The 21,385-nt window shown below is 47.9% G+C and overlaps 1 protein-coding gene across 5 annotated transcripts in view; it reads left to right on the forward strand.

Moving 5' to 3' along the window:
• LOXHD1 (lipoxygenase homology PLAT domains 1) overlaps positions 1–21,385 on the forward strand; it is a 171,578-nt gene that overhangs the window by 117,360 nt on the left and 32,833 nt on the right. For 4 of the 5 annotated variants that reach the window (XR_014502771.1, XM_083402597.1, XM_083402595.1 and 1 more), the window contains 4 exons: positions 444–598; positions 1,252–1,461; positions 10,595–10,709; positions 12,615–12,823. Coding sequence is in view for 4 of the 5 variants with exons in the window: in XM_083402597.1 (XP_083258723.1) it covers positions 444–598; positions 1,252–1,461; positions 10,595–10,709; positions 12,615–12,823 (689 nt within the window). In the remaining variant the exon portion in view is untranslated. The remainder of the gene's footprint in view (positions 1–443; positions 599–1,251; positions 1,462–10,594; positions 10,710–12,614; positions 12,824–21,385) is intronic. The other variant, XM_083402598.1, reaches the window with a different exon arrangement.

Consider the following 21,385-nt stretch of genomic DNA (forward strand, 5'->3'; position numbering starts at 1 on the left):
CGTGCCTGGTGCCTATAGCTGAGCAAGCCTTGCTTTTTCCAACAAAAACTCACCACGCTCATGTCCGTCCTTTCCAGAACACTTACAAAGAGCTTAAAACTGAGTTGGAGAAATGGGTATTTTTCTTAGCCACCTTCTAACTCAGTGGTAGATCACCTGCTTTGTGCATGAAATGTCCTGGGTACAACCCTCAGCTTCTCCCGTTGAAAGGTGTCTGATTGTGGGGTTGGAAAACAGCTTTGCTTAAGACCTTGCAGTTAACAGATGTATTGCATTGCAAGGTTAGACTGACCAAGGGCCTAACCTGTTACAAACTAGCTTCCTTTGTTCATTCATAAGTGATTGCAAGCTAGGATCAGTTGAAGGTTTCTCATCTGGTCATTGATGTCAGTGCTCTGAAAGCCTACATTAAAATGTGGTCTTCTCTCTCCCACTCTGCCCAGTTCATACGTACAAGGTTAGCGTTTTCACCGGCGATATTTTTGGCTCTGGGACGGATGCCAGTGTGTTCTTGACGATCTATGGAGACCTGGGAGACACAGGGGAGAGACAACTCAGCAGCTCTGAAACGAACATGAACAAGTTCGAAAGAGGACAGGTATCGATAAAACTGAGTATTCTTCATCAAACGTCTTGATAAGAGAAAAGTACAGCTTTTGTGCTTCTAGAAATGTAAGGAAAAACTCTGTCCCTGCACACTGCCTTCCTAGAAAAAAATCCACACACCCCCATCTTCAATCACCGTATTTTTCGCTCTATAAGACGCACCAGACCATAAGACGCACCTAGTTTTTGGAGGAGGAAAACAAGGAAAAAATATTCTGAATCCCAAAAGCCCCCAAGAGCCGCACTCCCTTTAAAGAGCGCGAGGAGCGTGTGTGTGGCTCTTGGGGGCTTTTCCCCGAGGAGGGAGAAGGCAAGGACGGGCTGCTCCACGCGGCTCTTTAAAGGGAGCGCTGAGCAGAACCTTCCGCCTGCATTCGCTCCATACGACGCACACACATTTCCTGTTACTTTTTAGGAGGGAAAAAGTGCATCTTGTGGAGTGAAAAATACGGTAGTTAAGGAAACACAAGTTACATACCCTCATGGTACACATTAAGTGCAGGTCTCATGGAGTCACAGTGTGAGTGCAAAAAGGTCAGGGCTTAAGTCTCAGACCCCTTGGATCTTAGCCACTGTGCACTTTTCTGCTTGCGTAACAAACAGAACCTTGAAGAATGGCTCCTGTTTCCGTTCCGTTCTCCCCAGGAAGACATATTCTCAATCCAAGCCGTGGACCTTGGCTCTGTCTTCAAAATCAACATTCGGCATGACAACACGAACCCAAGGCCAGATTGGTACCTAGAGAAAGTAGAGATCCTGAATGACAACACAGAAGAATTGTTCCTGTTTCCGTGCGAACGCTGGCTCTCGAGGAAGAAGGAGGACTTGATGATAGAGCGGGTCCTTTTTGAAAAAGTAAATCACAATATTTATTTAGGCCCTGGTGTCCTAGAGGTTTGTAGGGCTGGGAGGCACAGGGGTTTTTATTTTAAGGTTCAGATGTGGTATGAAAGAGAAATGGCTGTTTGGGATGTACAACCTTGCTTTTAGCTCAGTTGCCAAACCAGAGGCGGCCAGGGATGTAAGAAGCCAACAATTTCCATTCCAACTGTAACATTCCTTTCAGTGGAATTGAAGCATCAAAACATTATTTCAAAAAGTCATTAACTGTGTATTGTTTGTGGACAGAGGGAGCATACACACTTTGGTTTGTCCTGTGCCTAGAAAGGATGGCTCTGAGCGGTTTTATCCTTGCTCCTCTCCTTTCCAAGGGAAAGCCTGCTCTTTAGTGCTAAATCGGAGGAAACATCAACCCAGAGAAAGCCTGAATTGCTGTTTGCTCCAATTGAGGAGCAAAGAGGGGTTTCCCCTGGGGAAAACAGCAGGAAAAGAGTTTTTAAAAACAACAACTATGTGAAGGCAAGCCAGTAATATTTGCTTGACTGATTTCAGCTCATGAACACACAAACTGCCCCAATTTCTTCTTGCCTTTCTTTCCTTTTGCAAAAGTTCCTGCAAACAAAATATTTATTTTTAAAATTTACATCCACTGAGTGAGAGAAATCCAGAATTCAAGGGCTCAGAAAGCAGAGGTTTACAGAAAGAAAAGAAAGGGGAAAGTGGGGGCCAGGTAGACGGCGGGTAGAACTAGCAGATATAAAATATTTTTGTAAAAGGTGGAGGAATCTGCCAGCTACAGAAAATAAGGAATTATCTCCTTTCCCATCCCTTCAAGACACATTGCTGATCCTCACCATCATTTTCTCAATCTCATTTTGCCACTTCTCTTCTTACTTTTCAAATTCTTTTGGAGTTCTGCCTACAACCCCAGAAGGTGACAGAGGGCAAAAGTAAATTTGTGTGTATATTATGTATTGCCAGTGTAATTTTAACAGTGAGAGGCAGGGAACGGGCAACATTTTCCACAGGATATCTAATTACTGGGCAGGGAAAAGATGGGCCCAAAGTCGGCAGGGGGAAAGGCCAAAGCAAATTGGCAAAGGATGAAGACATGTCTTCTTTCCTGGCTAGGTCACTACCAAACAGGACAAGTGGGGGAGGGGCATGGCCGAGGGAGAAAGCAGGTGCCTTAAGGAGAGTGCTTGTGGCAGATTAGGAACACGGGTGGCACTGTGGGTTAAGCCACAGAGCCTAGGACTTGCCGATCAGAAGGTCGGTGGTTCGAATCCCTGTGACGGGGTTAGCTCCTGTTGCTCGGTCCCTGCTCCTGCCAACCTAGCAGTTCAAAAGCACATCAAAGTGCAAGTAGATAAATAGGTACCACTCTAGCGGGAAGGTAAACGGCGTTTCTGTGCGCTGCTCTGGTTCGCCAGAAGCGGCTTAGTCATGCTGACCACATGACCCGGAAGCTGTACGCCGGCTCCCTCAGCCAGTAAAGCGAGATGAGCGCCACAACCCCTGAGTTGGTCACGACTGGACCTAATGGTCAGGGATCCCTTTACCTTTACCTTTACCTTTTGTGGCAGATTAAGAAGCCTGGTGGGCCAGATTAGGCTCACAGCTTTCCCCATACCTGGTGATGAAAGGCAGGTAAGGACAGAGGTGGAGCAAGGTGGGTGCAGCCTGCCCTGGGTGCCATCTTTGAGTGGGGGTGACAAAATCCTGGCTGGGCCCGATTGAGGCTGCGCCAGATCGCACCCCCCGGCAGTGCAGCCATGCCAGATCGTGCCCCCCCCGGCTTGGCCACCATGGCGGAGCACACCCGCCCCTGTCTGGCTGCCATGGCGGAGCGCACCCCCTCACCTGGTTCTGGAGTTTCAGGGGGTGGTGCGCCATTACCTCACGCTCCTGGCTGGAGGAGGCAGGCATGCAGGCAGTGGAGAGGACGGGAAGGAGGCAGGAATGGGTGCCGCACCCCCCATCCCGTCCCTCCCTGTGGGTAGTTTGCGCCACCCCAGGTGCCAGAGAGGCTTCCTCCGCCACTGGGTAAGAAATCTAATAAATAATAATTGAACCATGTGAACCCATTTTACCCTGCTGCACCAGTTAAGTGTCTGGAGGCGGCTGGAGGATGGATGGCAGCTAACAGATTGAGGTTTAATCCTGACAAGACAGAAGTACTGTTTTGGAGGGACAGGAGTGGAGGACTCCGTGGTCCTGAATGGGGCAACTGTGCCCCTGAAGGACCAGGTGCGCAGCCTGGGAGTCATTTTGGACTCGCAGCTGTCCATGGAGGTGCAGGTCAATTCTGTGTCCAGGGCAGCTATTTATTAGCTCCATCTGGTATGCAGACTGAGACCCTACCTGCCTGTGGACTGTCTGGCCAGAGTGGTGCATGCTCTAGTTATCTCTTGCTTGGACTACTGCAATGCACTCTATGTGGGGCTACATTTGAACATGACCTGGAAACTACAACTAATCCAGAATGCAGCAGCTAGACTGGTGACTGGGAGCGGCCGCCGGGACCACATAACGCCGGTCTTGAAAGACCTGCATTGGCTCCCAGTACGTTTCCGAGCACAATTCAAAGTGTTGGTGCTGACCTTTAAAGCCCTAAATGGCCTCGGTCCAGTATACCTGAAGGAGCGTCTCCACCCCCATCGTTCTGCCCGGACACTGAGGTCCAGCGCCGAGGGCCTTCTGGCGGTTCCCTCACTGCGAGAAGCCAAGTTACAGGGAACCAGGCAGAGGGCCTTCTCTGTAGTGGCGCCCACCCTGTGGAACGCCCTCCCACCAGATGTCAAAGAGAAAAACAACTACCAGACTTTTAGAAGACATCTGAAGGCAGCCCTGTTTAGGGAAGCTTTTAATGTTTAATAGACTATTGTATTTTAATATTCTGTTGGGAGCCACCCAGAGTGGCTGGGGAAACCCAGCCAGATGGATGGGGTATAAATAATTATTATTATTATTATTACTGAGAGTTTAAAAATATACCATCGCAATCTTTTTAGCTATGATTCCTGCATAGCAGGCGATCGGTCCCTTTGGGTCCTTTCCAACTCCACAGTTCTATAATTCTATGAATGCAGGTGGCAAATCTTCCAAAGATCTATACTGGCTGGATAGCTCAGTTGGTTACAGCATGGTGCTGAGAATGCCAGGGTCGCAGGTTCGATCCCCATATGGGACAGCTGCATATTCCTGCATTGCTAGGCATTGGACTAGATGATCCTCAAGCTCCCTTTCAACTCTTCAACTCTGATTCTGCGATTTTCTTTGCTAGCTAGCTTTAGGGATTGTCTGAAGCCATTTGCTAATTCTTGGAGTATCTTCAAAGAACTATGTGAATTCTCCCGCTTCAGCACCCTGTGTTTGTTCCTTTGTGTGGCGAATTCCCCCCGCCCAGTGGAAATAATGACACATGGCACAATTATTAAGGTTAGTGGGCTAAATAAGGCCACAACTTTATTGGTTACAGGTAATGAGCGGTATTGGCTTAGGCATTGGTCCTAACCGACTATATCCAACTTCAGCCCATCCACTTGAAGTCCAGGAAGGGTTGGGGGAGTCTCAGTAGGGGGAGTCCTGCTGATGCACATCAACTAGGAACTCTCCCGGGGTCACCTATAGGGGGCGTGCCTTAGGCCCTCAGCTCCATAGTCTTTGGACAGAGCCCTGGCTCCCAGAATCCTTTATCAGACTACCCTTCAATATTCGGGGCAGTTGATGGCGCTTCCTCCCCTCTTCCATCTACGTAACAATACCAATACCAATGCCTAACCGTCAATACGAAGAAAGCTGTGATGATTTGCTATGAGGTAGGCAAAAACCAAGTGGCTGGTGCCAATTTGCCAAGTGGAAAAATTCCTACCAGGCCCCTCAATGGCGACCAACCAAAGTCCATAGCAAGGTCAGGGAGGGTGGGAAACAGGAGCAGCTGGAGGCGGCAAAAGAGGGAGATCCCCAGCCACGCCTGCATTAAATAGGGCAGGCCACACCCCCAGAGCCAGCTGATTGGCTGGCCAGGAGGTGACGCGGCCGGGGATTCCCCCAATTGTGCAACACCACCTCCTTTGCAGGGTGGAAGTGGCTTTTTCAGCTACCGCTTAAACCCATTTCTCCACACCAGCAACAGCAACCAACCAATCATAATGGAAAGAAAGGGTGTGTTAATGTTTTGGTATAGTTCTTCAAACAGGAAACTTCTGGAAATTCCCAGAAGTAGCTGAAACTAGTTTCTCTGTGTCACTGTGATCTTGGTGGTTATTAGCGTAGCTGCAGGCATTCTGTTATAACTTAATTTTCTCGGACAGCATCTCTTCTTATTTTGGGCAATTAGCTGTGACACCTGGTAAAAGCCACCTTTAAAGCATCCTTGCTTTCTCCTCCTGGAAGTGTCCGCAGCCAGAGTCCAGGCTTCTGCAAGCGAATTGATGATGGAAACACCATGGTTGACTCTCTGAAAAAAGCTATATTTTTATCTCCAGTGCGTCAGTACTGCAGTGAGATTCCTGGGGAAAATAGGACCTATTACCTGCTGGTTCCAGCAGAGCACCATATCAGGTTTCAGTGATTGAAGGGGAAAGACTTCCGTTTCAGAGAGGCAAGATTCACAGCAAGGATCAAAGACCAGCTCTTGGTTATAATTCAAGACTGAATTGCAAACAAAAACCAACTCAAAACAAAAGCCCAGCGTGTCTTCAGAGCGTTTGTTGTGATGCCTTTCCCCAATACCTCCAAATTACTCTGTCAGATGTTAGCAAGGCAAAACGCTGGGTAAAAATGCCATACTTTCATAGCACTAGCTGCAAGCTGCAAAAGGAGGCCGTTTGGGTTGTTTTTGGGTGCATAAAGGTAACGGTAAAGGTACCCCTGCCCGTACGGGCCAGTCTTGACAGACTCTAGGGTTGTGCGCCCATCTCACTCAAGAGGCCGGGGGCCAGCGCTGTCCGGAGACACTTCCGGGTCACGTGGCCAGTGTGACATCACTGCTCTGGCGAGCCAGCACCAGCGCAGCACACGGAATGCTGTTTACCTTCCCGCTAGTAAGCGGTCCCTATTTATCTACTTGCCCCCGGGGGTGCTTTCGAACTGCTAGGTTGGCAGGCGCTGGGACCGAACAACGGGAGTGGTGGAGGAAGGGGGTGCGGTGGGTGCTGTCCACCCCGGGTGTCATCACTGAGGGGGGTGACAAATATATGAGGTTTTTTTTTAAAAAAAATTAGGCTCACAAAACTTTTTAGTTCAGTCAAGAAACCCCGACTTTCGTGCTCCCGTTCCTAAAGATCTGGTGAGCGACTCTCATTTTGCGTCCTCTTCCTCCCCCAAGATTTGAGCCAAAAGTTCTCTTCCTCAAAGACACAGCAGGCATAGCTGATTCAGAGAGCAAGTCAAATGTCAAGTAGCATTTCCCTTCTGTGAACAGGAAGCCAGCCAAGCCAGCAGTTGTTCTGTTCGTGAAATAAGAAATACGACCCTGTTCATGGCTCAACTCTTCCATTGCTCCTGCAAGCAGCCTGTTGGTGGGGTGAGGGCAGAGCTGGTTGGGGGCTACTGGAACAGATCTACCTGCACCTCAGCATTTAGAAAAAGCAAATTGGGCAGAAACAGAGCATCTCCTGAAGAGCAGTGTGAAGTGTGTCTGTCTCTAAATGATGCCCCTATTATGAATGCCATAATAAAACATTGAAAAAGCCTTCTCTCTACAGGGCTGCCTTCAGATGTCTTCTAAAGGTTGCATAGCTACTTATCTCCTTGGCTTGGGGTAGCATAACTCCATACCCTGCAACATTTCTCTGATGGAAATAGGGACGTCCTAAGGAAAAGAGGAGGGATGCGGGTGGCTTGCCAATCAGAAGGTTGGCGGTTTGAATCCCTGCGACCCGTTGTTCGGTCCCTGCTCCTGCCCACCTAGCAGTTCGAAAGCACATCAAAGTGCAAGTAGATAAATAGGTACTGCTCCGGCTGGAAGGTAAACGGTGTTTCCATGTGCTGCTCTGGTTCGCCAGAAGCGGCTTTGTCATGCTGGCCACATGACCCGGAAGCTGTACGCCGGCTCCCTCTGCCTACAAAGCAAAATGAGCACCGCAACCCCAGAGTCTGTCACGACTGGACCTAATGGTCAGGGGTCCCTTTATCTTTAAGGAAAAGAGGAGGGACGCGGGTGGTGCTGTGGTCTAAACCACAGAGCCTACGGCTTGGTGATCAGAAGGTTGGCAGTTCGAATCCCATGACGGGGTGAGCTCCTGTTGATCGGTCCCTGCTTCTGCCCACCTAGCAGTTCGAAAGCACATCAAAGTGCAAGTAGATAAATAGGTACCGCTCTGGCGGGAAGGTAAACGGCGTTTCCATGTGCTGCTCTGGTTTGCCAGAAGCGGCTTAGTCATGCTCGCCACATGACCTGGAAGCTGTCTGTGCACAAACACCAGCTCCCTCGGCCTATAGAGCAAGATGAATACACAACCCCAGAGTCGTCCGCGGCTGGACCTAATGGTCAGGGGTGCCTTTACCTTAAGGAAAAGAGGGACATTCTGGGATCACATCAGTAACCTGATTTGAATCAGATTTACAGCCTGAATTAATTCAGGTTTCTGTAAATCTAGGGCCGTCCATGGAAAACAGGGGCACTTGGAAAGTCTGGAACTAACTCCAAATGTTAGTACTGGGAAGGGAAGGGAGTGGTATCTGTCTCCACATCAGCATAATTTCATATGGCCCAGAAACTTATGCAAAACCATGTCCTTAGCCCTGACTTTTCATCCACTTGATGATGACTCACAAGCTTTTTCTTTGGCAAGGCTTTGCTTTGGCACATTTAATCTTTCCTGGTGAAATGTCTGTGGCTTCCATGCGTGAAAGAAAGAAAGCTTCTTTCTGACTGCCACAGCCACTGGAAACCAGGAGCTAATTAGAATTCCAAGTATGTGGATTAATTAACGGGATCAAAATTAATAGGCAGCGCTCGGCTTTTTACTCAGAAAGGCCTTGTACTGCAGTTGAGTGGAGCCGGTTGACTTTGTAAGGGCTTGTTCTACAGGGCAGAGCGATGTTTTAATTGCACGTTATGACTAAAACGATTGCATATTAACACTGGGGCAAATGGAGACACCCCAGGGATGAGCTTCATGGTTGCATCCAGTACATGTAGCCTGCAAAGGGCCCGGTGGGACCAGGCTTACTTAGCCGCTATTATTAATTCCTTTTAAGGAGGCAAAACTAATTAGGTTTAATAAAAACAATTTCAACGAACATGCAGGGGGATTTTCTTTTATTTTTAAACATTTAGTCATGCTATTACACCAGCCCCAAAACCCCCAAGAATTTTTGTGGCTGTTTCTCATTCCGATCACAGTTTTCACTGCACAAAATGCTTTGGAAAACTTGGCTCATTTCTGCTTGCAAAGCGTTTCGGCAAGTCAAATCATACCCTGGTCAAATCTGGAGCTGCTGGGCTCTGTGGACAACTGCCTCATGTGGCGAGTCACTGAACTGCAGGTGGGACTTTCTCAGGACCTTCAAGAACTGGATTGCCTCCACTCACCTAGGCTGGCCATGGATTGGATCCTTCTGGGCAGAAAGGACGACAAAAGAGCATTTGCTGTTCCAGCTGAGATTTGGCTCCGTTGGCTAAGGAGCCATTGGAACATAGACATTGTGTTCCCATTGTTCCTTTGGGTTGAGCCAGAATCAGTGGCTGAATAGCAGAGACAGAGAAACAGAGGTTTTATGGGCAGGAGAGCATTTTCCTTTTGCAGAGAGTCCCAGGGGCCAGATTGGGAGAGCTTTAGGCCCCTGTGCCTAAGGTTCCCCACCCCTTTCTAAGAGGATTTCTACTAGGACATTTTTTTTGTTTAGTCGTTTAGTCGTGTCCGACTCTTCGTGACCCCGTGGACCAGAGCATGCCAGGCACTCCTGTCTTCCTCTGCCTCCCGCAGTTTGGTCAAACTCATGTTGGTCGCTTCAAGAACACTGTCCAACCATCTCATCCTCCGTCATCCCCTTCTCCTTGTGCCCGCCATCTTTCCCAACATCAGGGTCTTTTCCAGGGAGTCTTCTCTTCTCATGAGGTGGCCAAATATTGAAGCCTCAGCTTCAGGATCTGTCCTTCCAGTGAGCACTCAGGGCTGATTTCCTTCAGAACGGATAGGTTTGATCTTCTTGCAGAGAGTCCATGGGACTCTCAAGAGTCTCCTCCAGCACCATAATTCAAAAGCATCAATTCTTCGGCGATCAGCCTTCTTTATGGTCCAGCTCTCACTTCCATACATCACTACTGGGACTAGGACATATTCCTCTGAAAACAAGGAAGGCTTCTTGCTCAGAAGTATTGCTTCCTGTCTGAATTTAATCAGCTGATACTCACAGACTTGATCAACTAAGATTTATTTTTACTAGGCGGCAACCCTGGTGAAAAAAGAACTGGTTGGAGGACTTGCAGGCTTTGCCGTTGGTTTTCTTTATGAGATTTGTGTCCTTCCCCTTCAAAAGGCTCTAATTTTATCTACCTGACAGTCCTGAGAGGTAGGTTACATGGGGGGGGGGGGAGAGCAAGAGAGACTTGTCAAAGGGCACACAGTCAGCTCTATGAGTGAGTGAGGATTTGAACCCAGAGCCTGCTCCAAGTCCAAAATAAATCCTGCCTTTAACCAGTTTGCCTAGGTGCATAGAAGAAGCATTGTAGAATGAGGGCCTCTCCCCAAAATCATTTGTATATATACCGTATTTTTCACTCTATAAGACACACCAGACTACAAGACGCACCTAGTTTTTGGAGGAGGAAAACAAGGAAAAAATATTCTGAATCCCAGAAGCCAGAACAGCAAGAGGGATCGCTGCGCAGTGAAAGCAGCGATCCCTCTTGCTGTTCTGGCTTCTGGGATAGCTGCGCAACCTGCATTCGCTCCATAAGACGCACACACATTTCCCCTTACTTTTTAGGAGGGAAAAAGTGAGTCTTATAGAGCGAAAAATACGGTATATTCATATCCCATTAATCACATTGCCCTTGGTAAACAGCTGACTTGGAATAACCCATACCAGGAATTGCAGTAATATTGTTCCTTGGAGCGTGGAGGAACTTCTTCTGACTTTGCTGGGAAGGCTGGGCCTGTTAAGTCCCCTGAGTGTATTTGCTCTCTCCCATTAGAACTACGATCCTGACAAAAAAAACGCCGGTGACTCATCCCTGAGCCGGGACAACAATGCCAACGTGAAGGATAAGAAAACAGACAGTTCGGGTGAATCTCCTCCGGAAGGGCCATGTAAGGATATGATGCACTGCAGTGGGAAGAGGGCAGGCAGACGGCCATTTGGCACTTGAACGTGTGACTTTGTAGGGTTGGAGTAGAGATTTCAGTCAGTTCACTGCAATTCCCCAAGTGCTTTGACCACCAGCCCCTCTTACCAGGGAACTCTGGGAATTGTAGTTCCATGAGAGGAATATGGGTCTCCTCACAACTCCCCCACGACTTCTCCCAAAGAATCCTGGGAGTTGTAGTTCATTAAGGGCGCTGAGGGTTGTTAAGTGACCGCCCCCTTATCTCTCCACAGAGCTGCAGTTCCCAAAATGGTTTAACAGCCCATTTCTCTTCCCAGAGAACTTTGGGAATTGGAGCTCTGTGAGGGGATTAGAGGTTTCCTAACAACCAACCAGCGCGGGTGGCGCTGTGGTCTAATCGACCGAACCTAGGGCTTGCCGATCAGAAGGTCGGTGGTTCGAATCCCCGCAACGGGGTGAGCTCCCGTTGCTCGGTCCCTGCTCCTGCCAACCTAGCAGTTCGAAAGCACGTCAAAGTGCAAGTAGATAAATAGGTACCACTCCGGCGGGAAGGTAAATGCCGTTTCCGTGCAAAGACAAACATGCAGCTTGCTTGGGGGGAAAAACCCTGGAGAGGAGAAGACACAGACAGCTGTGTACTTGAGTCATGGCAACTGCTTCATGGGAACAAGACCTACCGGAGCTAAGTTGTTGTTCACATTATAATAATAATAATTTATTATTTATACCCTGCCCATCTGGCCTGACACTGCTGTGTAGATCCTGTTTTGCTAGTAAGAGTTGACCACAAGTTGCTCAGTGTGATTTACTGCTGGCTCATGCCTGTCAACAGGGGACGCGGGTGGCGCTGTGGGTTAAACCACAGAGCCTAGGGCTTGCCGATCAGAAGGTTGGCAGTTCGAATCCCTGCGACGGGGTGAGCTCCCATTGCTCGGGCCCTGCTCCTGCCAACCTAGCAGTTCAAAAGCACATCAAAGTGCAAGTAGATAAATAGGTACCGCTCCGACGGGAAGGTAAACGGAATTTCCGTGTGCTGCTCTGGCTCACCAGAAGCGGCTTAGTCATGCTGGCCACATGACCCAGAAGATGTCTCTGGACAAATGCCGGTTCCCTCGGCCTATAGAGCGAGATGAGCGCCGCAACCCCAGAGTCGTCCGCGACTGGACCTAATGGTCAGGGGTACCTTTACCTTTGCCTTTAAACAACCAACCCCTAGCCCCTATCAAGGACTGGTTGGATGCAGAGGAATGGGGAGGGTACCAGCTGGGGAACCCCCAAGGGAAGAAGGCTCAGATCCTGAGGTCTGGTGGTGGGTTGATGACGAGTAGTCGGGGGAGAAGGGACACGGGTGGCGCTGTGGGTTAAACCACAGAGCCTAGGGCTTGCAGATCAGGAGGTTGGCGGTTCGAATCCCCGCGAATGGGTGAGCTCCTGTTGCTCGGTCCCTGCTCCTGCCAACCTAGCAGTTTGAAAGCATGCCGGTGCAAGTAGATAAATAGGTACTGCTCCGGAAGCTGTCTGCGGACAAACGCTGGCTCCCTCAGCGTGTAGAGTGAGATGAGCGCTGCAACCCCAGAGTTGGTCACGACTGGACCTAATGGTCAGGGGTCCCTTTACCTTTACATGCCTGTCAGCACCCTTAACAAATGACAATTCCGTGGATTCTTTGAGAGAAGCAATGGGTGTTTAAAGTGGTATGATGATGCTTTATATGCATAGTGGAGACAGGGTCTCACTGTCCCTGGCAGTGGCTCCCCAAAGTCTCAGTCAAAGAACCCATGAATCGACCTCATGTCTGAAATCCTTTACCTGCAGATGCCAAGGGTTAAACATGGAACCTTCCCACACCCTCCACCGCTCACTTGCCTTATTCTTCCTTTCTTTCCAGTAATTCCTTACCACATCATTGTCACCACGGGTGCCGAGCTGGGTTCAGACACCGACAGCCGAGTCTATATCATCATTTCAGGTCCCCGGAAGCTGCAGACGGGCCGGCTGTGGCTTGACCTCCCGGATGGACAGACTGAGTTTGCAGATGCCTCCGTGGAGAAATTCTCCGTCATGGGACTGGATGTTGAAGAAGTAAAAAGTATGGAGGTAACTGTACAAGTGAAGAGTGAGGTCTGGAAGTGTTGGTGTTGTGGGCCTTTGACCCAAACTTTTCCCCAAAGAGGGCAGAGCAATTGGAGGCTGTACTGAAACAAGGCATCCCAAGTACTGTCCTAACCCTACTTACCTAGGAGTGAGGCTCCCTGAATTCAACAGGAATCCTAACCCTGCTTGCCTAGGAGTAAGGCTCCCTGAATTCAACAGGATTTACTTATGAGTAGACATGGTTAGGACTGCATTGCAACTTTGGTCCATAATTTCAGTGGGCTTACTCTGAGTAAAACCTAGTTGGCATGACCCCCAAATTTGCATTGATACGTATAAATTTCATATGCAAATTTCATGCAGCTCTGTATCCAGTTTTGTCGTCCTTTTCGGTGATGCAGTTCCTCTTTTTAATGACGCGTAAGTATCTCCCTTACCTGCGCAGGTGGGAAGATGTCTTAGTTTGATGGCTTGCAAATTGTGCATGCCTAACCAAATCCTATTCCTTTCCCTTCAGCACACATCATCTGAATATGATTCCTGCAAAATATCCCAATGCAAAAATCACTTATATTTGGTGTGCACCTGTTTGGGTGGTGTGCGGCTTGGGGCGGTTCTCAGCTATGCACCCCCCCCCATCTATAAATGCTGTAAAAAAAAAGAGAGAGAGACAATGATGACTTGACAAAGTGTTGCTCTCTATCAGAGATCGGATTCATAAATGGCCTGCAGCGAGGAGGACTTCTTGTATAATTTCCTAGCTCGACATGGAAATTGTTTTCACAGCTTGCCAGACCTTGGGAGACCTCTCATAGGAGAGCATTAATCATGGCTCATAAGCAATGTGCACCAATCAGAGATCCCAGCGCAGGAACCCTTATACAACAAAGGGTTTGAGAGGCACAATTTGCATAGACAATCACTCCACTCAGCTTTATTCCACCCCCCCCCCCCGCAAAATAAACCTTTGCTTTTTCCTGACAGCCATCTGCAGGCAGCGTGGTTGCTCTTGCATGCTATGCCTTCTGCTTCCCCCCGATTAAAATTATTGATATTTTTTTTTAAAAAAAGCTAAAAGCAGGTATTTAAAAATATTCCAAATGATGAAAAGCAACAGTAGCTAAAAAAGGAATAAAACACAGACAAACCTTCTGCAGATCTAGATAGATTTACCTGAGCAAAAATGTGTTAAGGAGGTGCCAAAAACAGACAGAGAAGGCACTTGTCCAAAGTCAATAGGCAGGGAGTTGCAAAGTTTAGGTGCCGCCGCATGAAAATGGATAGCAAATCTTACGTTGTACCTGTAACAGTGCCAGTTCCACAGATCAAAGCACTGTAGTGGGCATGTATGGGGTAAGGCAATTCAGCAGGCAGTGGCCTAGTATGGGGGGCATGGGATGGTTGCCCTGGGCACAAAATTGTTAGGGGTGCAATATTTCAACACCCAGTACTGCTACAATCCAGCTTTGTGCTTCTATCGTTGGGCTCCATTAAAAATTGCTTCTCTGTGTGAACTAGGAAGTGACTTCTCCAGACTACGACATGATTCTTCTTTTTGTATCTCTGTGCCTGCGATCCCTGTGTGACACAGACACTGTTAAGCAGTTGAATGTGCATGCATACTCTGTCCGTTTCCCTCCCTTCCCAGTGTGGCCCTGGGCCCTGGCAACCCATGCTACACCACTGTCATCAAGTAACCTCTTCTCACAGTTGCCAACCAGAGAAGCCTGCCAGCAGTGCCTGGGTGTGTAGCTACATTCTCCCAACTTGTGATTCCCAGCCTCTGTCAACAGGGGTCTCTAAGACATCTGGGGTGAACAAAACCTGGGAGACACCAGCTATGCATTCCAATCTGGACGCCATGGTACAGTGTCCAGACTAGACAGCATTCTGCTCACACAGGGTCTGATCCCCTCAATGGAATCAACAAACATAGGTAACATTAAAACCACAGATCACACCCCAGTAGAAGTCACCGTTAAAATAGGAGAGGGACCACAAACCACCCCATCATGGTCCTTCAGTCCCATCCTAACTACAAACAAACAAATCAGAGAGAGTCTCACAAAAACTCTCCAAAACTACTTCAAGGAAAATGATGTAGACACTATAACAACCCCCCTCTTATGGGACGCCATGAAAGCAGTCACCAGAGGAGCTTGCATAAAAGAGAAAGCGTTCCTTAAAAAACAAACCTTCTCAAAAATTAGGAGAATAGAACAAGACATCACTGCCCTCTCATCATGCTACAAACAAACAGGATCCGGAAAACTCCTTCAACTTATAGAACAAAAAAGGAGAGAACTAGACTCCCTAGAAATCAACAAAACAATGATCAGCATTCTATATTCTAAACAACGCTTCTATGAATATGGAGGGAAAAACTCCAGACTATTAGCAAATAGATGTAGTGAAAAAGCACTCGAAACAAGAATACACTGCATCACCAAAAAAGATGGCAACATAACAGTGCAAGTACAACAGAGGCATTGATGATAGTAGCCGCCGAGTATTGCAACATGACCCACCTGTCTCTTACGCTTGCAAAGAACTGCTTTAAAGTATTGGGGCAATAGCTGCTGAAACAGCTCGGGAAACAGAGTCAGCTGATCAAAGTGGCTGCCATTAATGGCAAAAGGTTTCTTTATGTTCTACATTGGTTCCTTGTCTGCCCATCAACTAGAATAAATTATACCTTCCCCCAGGACACGGGGCGGTCTAAATCACTGAGCCTCTTGGGCTTGCTGATCAGAAGGTCAGCAATTAAAATCTGCACGACGGAGTGAGCTCCCATTGTTCTGTCCCAGCTTCGGCCAACCTAGCAGTTTGAAAGCATGCCAGTGCAAGTAGATAAATAGGTACCACTGCGGCAGGAAGGTAAATGGTGTTTCCGTGCGCTCTGGTTTCCATCACAGTGTTCCATTGCTCCAGAAGCAGTTTAGTCATGCCGGCCACATGACCTGGAAAGCTGTCTGTGGGCAAACGCCGGTTCCCTCGGCCTGAAAGCGAGATAAGCGCCACACCCCATAGTCACCTTTGACTGGACTTAACCATCCAGGGGTTCACCTTCCCACAGCTGCAACCAAACATGTCTCTCCCATATGAGTCTCTACAGCCACAGCAGGTGCTGTGACTCTCCGATGGGTTGACTTCACCCCCAAAGGCACACTCCCACCTAGTCTCCCAAGACAGACGGATGCCAACAACAAATCGATATAGTGTGCAAATTTGTCTATTTGGATTGTGCCTCATTTGCCACCAAATTCTTTGACATCATGTCGTGTCTTTACCAATAAGGCCTTTATTAGATTATCCCGACTCTTCAGCTTTTCTTGTTCTCCTCCACCACCACCTCCACCTCCTTGAGGCTTTGCGTCTTCTCTCATTTTGCTCCATCTGGCCAGAATGGTCTTTTGGCTAATCCAATCCAGCTTCCCCTTTGACAAATCCATCATGTCTCATTATTGCAACCTTGCAGCGTCTCTGCCAGCTGGGATTTGCCAGACCTCCCTGAATGCCCGGGGCAGGGAGCTAGACAGGGTCACTTTCTGCTTGCGAGAGCCTAGAAATGAGCTATGAAAGGTAGGCCAGAGTACAAGAATGAAAAATGGACAGAAACTGCCCATTCATAAATTTGAGTAGGAAATGGAAGGTTCTACCTGTAAGAGGAGTGGAATGTCCCTACACAGGCCCTCTACTTATTATAGGACCTCCTGGAAAAGCAAAAAATTGACCTTTTCCTGTTAGGCAAAGATCATAAGATGACCCGGATGGTCGCCAGATTCTGTGTATAGATCTGTAGGTGCAGACCAAACCAAACTAGTTCGTTAAGAAAATCCCCAAATTCTGTTCCGTGGGTGACTCTGGGTCATCTCTCTGCAGTAGCTTATCTTAAAACTTTAAGTGTCTGTACGCTTATCACATTTATACATTTTAAATTTATTGTTGTACATTGTTTTAAATGTTTGTTTTCCTTCTGGGATTGTACCACCAAGTGTGTTTTATAAGCTGCTCTCCAACCGTAATAAATTCTCTATCTATAGGACTCTAACTCCCATCAGCCCAAGCCAGCATGGTCAATGGACTCAGGGAGAATGGGAGTTGTAGTCCATAGAATCATAGAATTGTAGAGTTGGAAGGGACCCCAGGGTCATCTAGTCCAACCCTCCGCAATTCAGGAATCTTAACTAAAGCATCCATGACAGATGGCCATCTAACCTCTGCTTAACAACCTCCAGTGAAGAAGCACCCACAACCTCTCATGGGAGTCCAATTCTACTGTCGAACAGTTCTTACTGCCATAAAGTTCTTCCTGATGTTATGATGGGATCTACTTTCTTGTAACTTGAAGCCATTGGTTCAAGTCCTACCCACCAGAGCAGGAGAAAACAAGCTCACTCCATCTTCCATGGGACAGCCCTTGAGATATTGAGGATGGCTATCATATCTGCTCTTTTTGTTGTTTAGTCATGTCCGACTCTTCGTGACCCCATGGACCAGAGCACGCCAGGTACTCCTGTCTTCCACTGCCTCCTGCAGTTTGGTCAAACTCATGCTGGTAGCTTCGAGAGCACTGTCCAACCATCTCGTCTTCTGTCATCTACTTCTCCTTGTGCCCTCCATCTTTCCCAACATCAGGGTCTTTTCCAGGGAGTCTTCTCTTCTCATGAGGTGGCCAGAGTATTGGAGCCTCAGCTTCAGGATCTGTCCTTCCAGTGAACACTCAGGGCTGATTTCCTTCAGAATGGATCGGTTTGATCTTCTTGCAGTCCATGGGACTCTCAAGAGTCTCCTCCAGCACCATAATTCAAAAGCATCAATTCTTTGGCAATCAGCCTTCTTTATGGTCCAGCTCTCACTTCCACACATCACTACTGGGAAAACCATAGCTTTAACTATGCGGACCTTTGTTGGCAACATTATGTCTCTGCTCTTAGACTCCTCTTTTCCAGGAGAACATGCTACCCAACTCCCTCCACTGCTCCTCATAATGCTTGGTTTCCAGACCCTTGATCATATTGGTTACTTTCTGACAGTAAGAGCTGTTCAACAGTGGAATGGTCTCCCTTGGGAGATGGTGGACTCTCCTTCCTTGGAGATTTTAAAGCAGAGGTTGGATGGCCATCTGTCATGGATACTTTAGTTGAGATTCCTGAATTGCAGAGGGTTTTACTAGATGATCTTTGGGGGGTTACCTTCCAACTCTATGATTCTGTGACTTTCAGAGACTGAGCAAAAGCTAGCTGGAGAGGTAGCAATGATGGGTACCAAAGCCATTTTCATTATTCCTATCCCATGTCAGGAATCTGCTATGGAAGGACAAAATCTGTCAGTTTTGATTTCTCATTTTTCCAACCTTTTCGCATAAGATTGCATTTTTAAGTTCTCATGAGAATTCACCGGCATTTTACTTTGCCTTTTTCTTAATTTATAGGCAGTATTGCCTAATATAAACTGTTTAATAAGCAAGCACCCTTATGGTGCATTTTTGTAGGGGGCTTTTTCCACTAACCCATGTGTTTTATGTACCTCTTCCCCTAATATATGCATTTCGAAGAACAGCCACAGTTTGGGTCCGTGCATGATTTTGGGAGCAGCGAATTAGGTACATGCCTGTTAGGAATGCAAACTGAACTGCATTCCTCCCCCATTGTGAGCACCTGCCAGTCTCCCTGTCAATCGCTCAGTTTCCAAGGCGATTAGATGTAATTTTCTGTAGCTATGCAGCCTTTAGCCGGGTGGTAATGCCCCTAAATGGGAGGGATGGCTGAAACAGTTAGATAAAGTTATCAGTTGTTTTGTGTAAATTTGTGTGTGTAGTGGGAGGAGATATACAAGTGATCGGCCATTTCAGATGGAATGACTTATCGCATGGATGGTGGACTGGGAACTAATTTCCCCACTTGAAGCAGAGAAGCCAAAAGGGTTTGGACGCCTCTGCTAATAAGGAACAACTTTTGCTTTGAACACGATGAACTGTCAGGCTTTCCAGTGTTTTCGCGAGCAGATTGTTCATTAGGGCTGATTGACTGGGAGAGGCTCCCTTGAAGTGATTGGGATACATAATTATGCTGATAAGAATGTGCCCGAGATTAATCTCTTAAGTAATTTAGCAGTGACATGCGGCGAGATTCTTGGAGAGAAGTCTAAACTGTTAGCAGTTTGTCAGACAGTTCAGACAGCACCGGCTGAGAGGATTCACATCTCTCCGAGCTAAGTAGGGTCGTGCGAGTTCAGGGAATGGTTGCGAGGCGCCACAGAGCTATAGAAAGATGTTCTTCACTCTGTCCCTCGTGGATCAAAGAGCTGGTCGGTAGACCTAAACCAATGCTGCTTACAGGTTTTCCACAAACATTTTAAGCTGCCCTCCTTTTTCTTCCAGATTCCCTTTTCCACAAACATATTCCCCACCTCCCGCTTTTTGTGCTACTTGTGAACATGACTGTCTTTCCATTTCCATCGCCCTCACTTTCACTTGTAGTGTCCATTTTTTATTGTTCTGTTTTCCCCATTTCCCGTGGATTGTTTTTATAGGCCCTGCTGAGAAATGCAAGTAATTAAGTGGCACATAAATGTATTAAATAAATCATAGAATAGAATCATAGAATCATAGAATCATAGAGTTGGAAGAGACCACAAGGGCCATCGAGTCCAACCCCCTGCCAAGCAGGAAACACCATCAGAGCACTCCTGACATATGGTTGTCAAGCCTCTGCTTAAAGACCTCCAAAGAAGGAGACTCCACCACACTCCTTGGCAGCAAATTCCACTGTCGAACAGCTCTTACTGTCAGGAAGTTCTTCCTAATGTTTAGGTGGAATCTTCTTTCTTGTAGTTTGGATCCATTGCTCCGTGTCTGCTTCTCTGGAGCAGCAGAAAACAACCTTTCTCCCTCCTCTATGTGACAGAAATAGAAGTTTACAAAGCAGCCCAGTGGCTATGTGGCATTGTAGCATATACCGTACTTTACCATGTATAAGACGAGGTTATTTTATTTAAAAAAATTAGTTTAAAAATATGGGGTCGTCTTCTATACGGATAGTGCATAGGAGGGACGTGTGATTGGCTGCTCCCGCGAGCCTGAGATTGTCATCAGCTATTGGGCGTGTTATTGGTGGCTGTGGCAAGGGCTGGTGTTGATTGGCTGTTGGTGCATGAGTTGGGCGGGCAATTGACGGCATCTGCCAGCAAGGGGACAGACGATAAGCGGATATTGTGACATGTGCGAGTGGCAGAGCAGGTTATGCGGGTGAGCGATTTTTCGCAATCCCCCCTAAAAAAAGCTCAACAAGTCTGGGCAATCCTCCCCCCAAAAGCTGAACAACAACTCTGGGCAATCAGTGGCGTAGCGTGGGTTGTCAGCACCCGGGGCAAGGCAAGTAATTTGCGCCCCCCCCCGCTGCACTGTCCCTCCCCCAGATAGTCCCTCGCTCTCTCTCCGCACCGCACCGCACGCCTGGCACCCTCCCCTCCACAGTGGGCGGCGACCCGGCGGCTCTGATCGGATTCGCACAGCCAGCACTGCAGTGAGAGAAAGTGAGTGAGCCAGGTAGGGGCAGAGAGCTGCGAGTGCGAGCGCGCCCCCCCCAGATGTTGCGCCCGGTGCGGCCAGCCCCCCCTGCACGCCCCACGCTATGCCACTGTGGGCAATCTCTCCCCATTTTCTTAATTTGGAGTCCCCCAAAATAAGGGGCCTCTTACACATGGGAGCTTGTTATACATGGAAAAATACAATAAATTTTATGAAATAAAGTACAGCAGTGATTGCTGAGGGTGGGGAAACTGAGGCACGCACAGGCCAAGCGCTGTGGTTTGCACCTGTGGGTTGTGTTCCTCCAGTGTGTCTCCTTCAGCCCCTGCCCACCCCCCACCTAGGTGGCTAACACACAGTGGGGCTGCGGTTCTGGAACCCTTTTTCTCTGGGTCAAATTTCGAGAATAAAAAATTCCTCCTGCCGCACCCATTTTCAACTGATAAATAAAAGTATTTAAAAATCATTTTATAAGTTGTGTGTCTTTATTATTATTTATTGCAATTGCTAAGAGTGAATTTCTGTTTATTTATTATCTGTTTATTATTTGCCGATGTTTTGAGAGTTAATTTAATTGTGTAAATCGCCTTGAGTAGAAAGGTGGTATACAAATTAAAAGTGAAATGAAATGAAATTTTAAAAAAATAGGAAGCGGGTGGCGCTGTCGGTTAAACCACAGAGCCTAGGACTTGCCGATCAGAAGGTCGGCGGTTCGAATCCCCACGATGGGATGAGCTCCCGTTGTTTGGTCGCAGCTCCTGCCAACCTAGCAGTTCGAAAGCACATCAAAGCACAAGTAGATTAATAGGTACCACTCTGGCGGGAAGGTAAACGGCGTTTCCGTGCATTGCTCTGGTTTGCCAGAAGCGGCTTAGTCCTGCTGGCCACATGACCCGGAAGCTATATGCCGGCTCCCTCGGCCAATAAAGCGAGATGAGCACCGCAACCCCAGAGTCGGCCACGACTGGACCTAATAGTCAGGGGTCCCTTTACCTTTACATAGTGTTGTGGTGCCATTCTCTCCATCATTGTGT

The sequence above is a fragment of the Podarcis tiliguerta genome (genome assembly GCF_965153285.1).
Source record: "Podarcis tiliguerta genome assembly, chromosome: 11".
Lineage (NCBI taxonomy): Eukaryota > Metazoa > Chordata > Lepidosauria > Squamata > Lacertidae > Podarcis > Podarcis tiliguerta.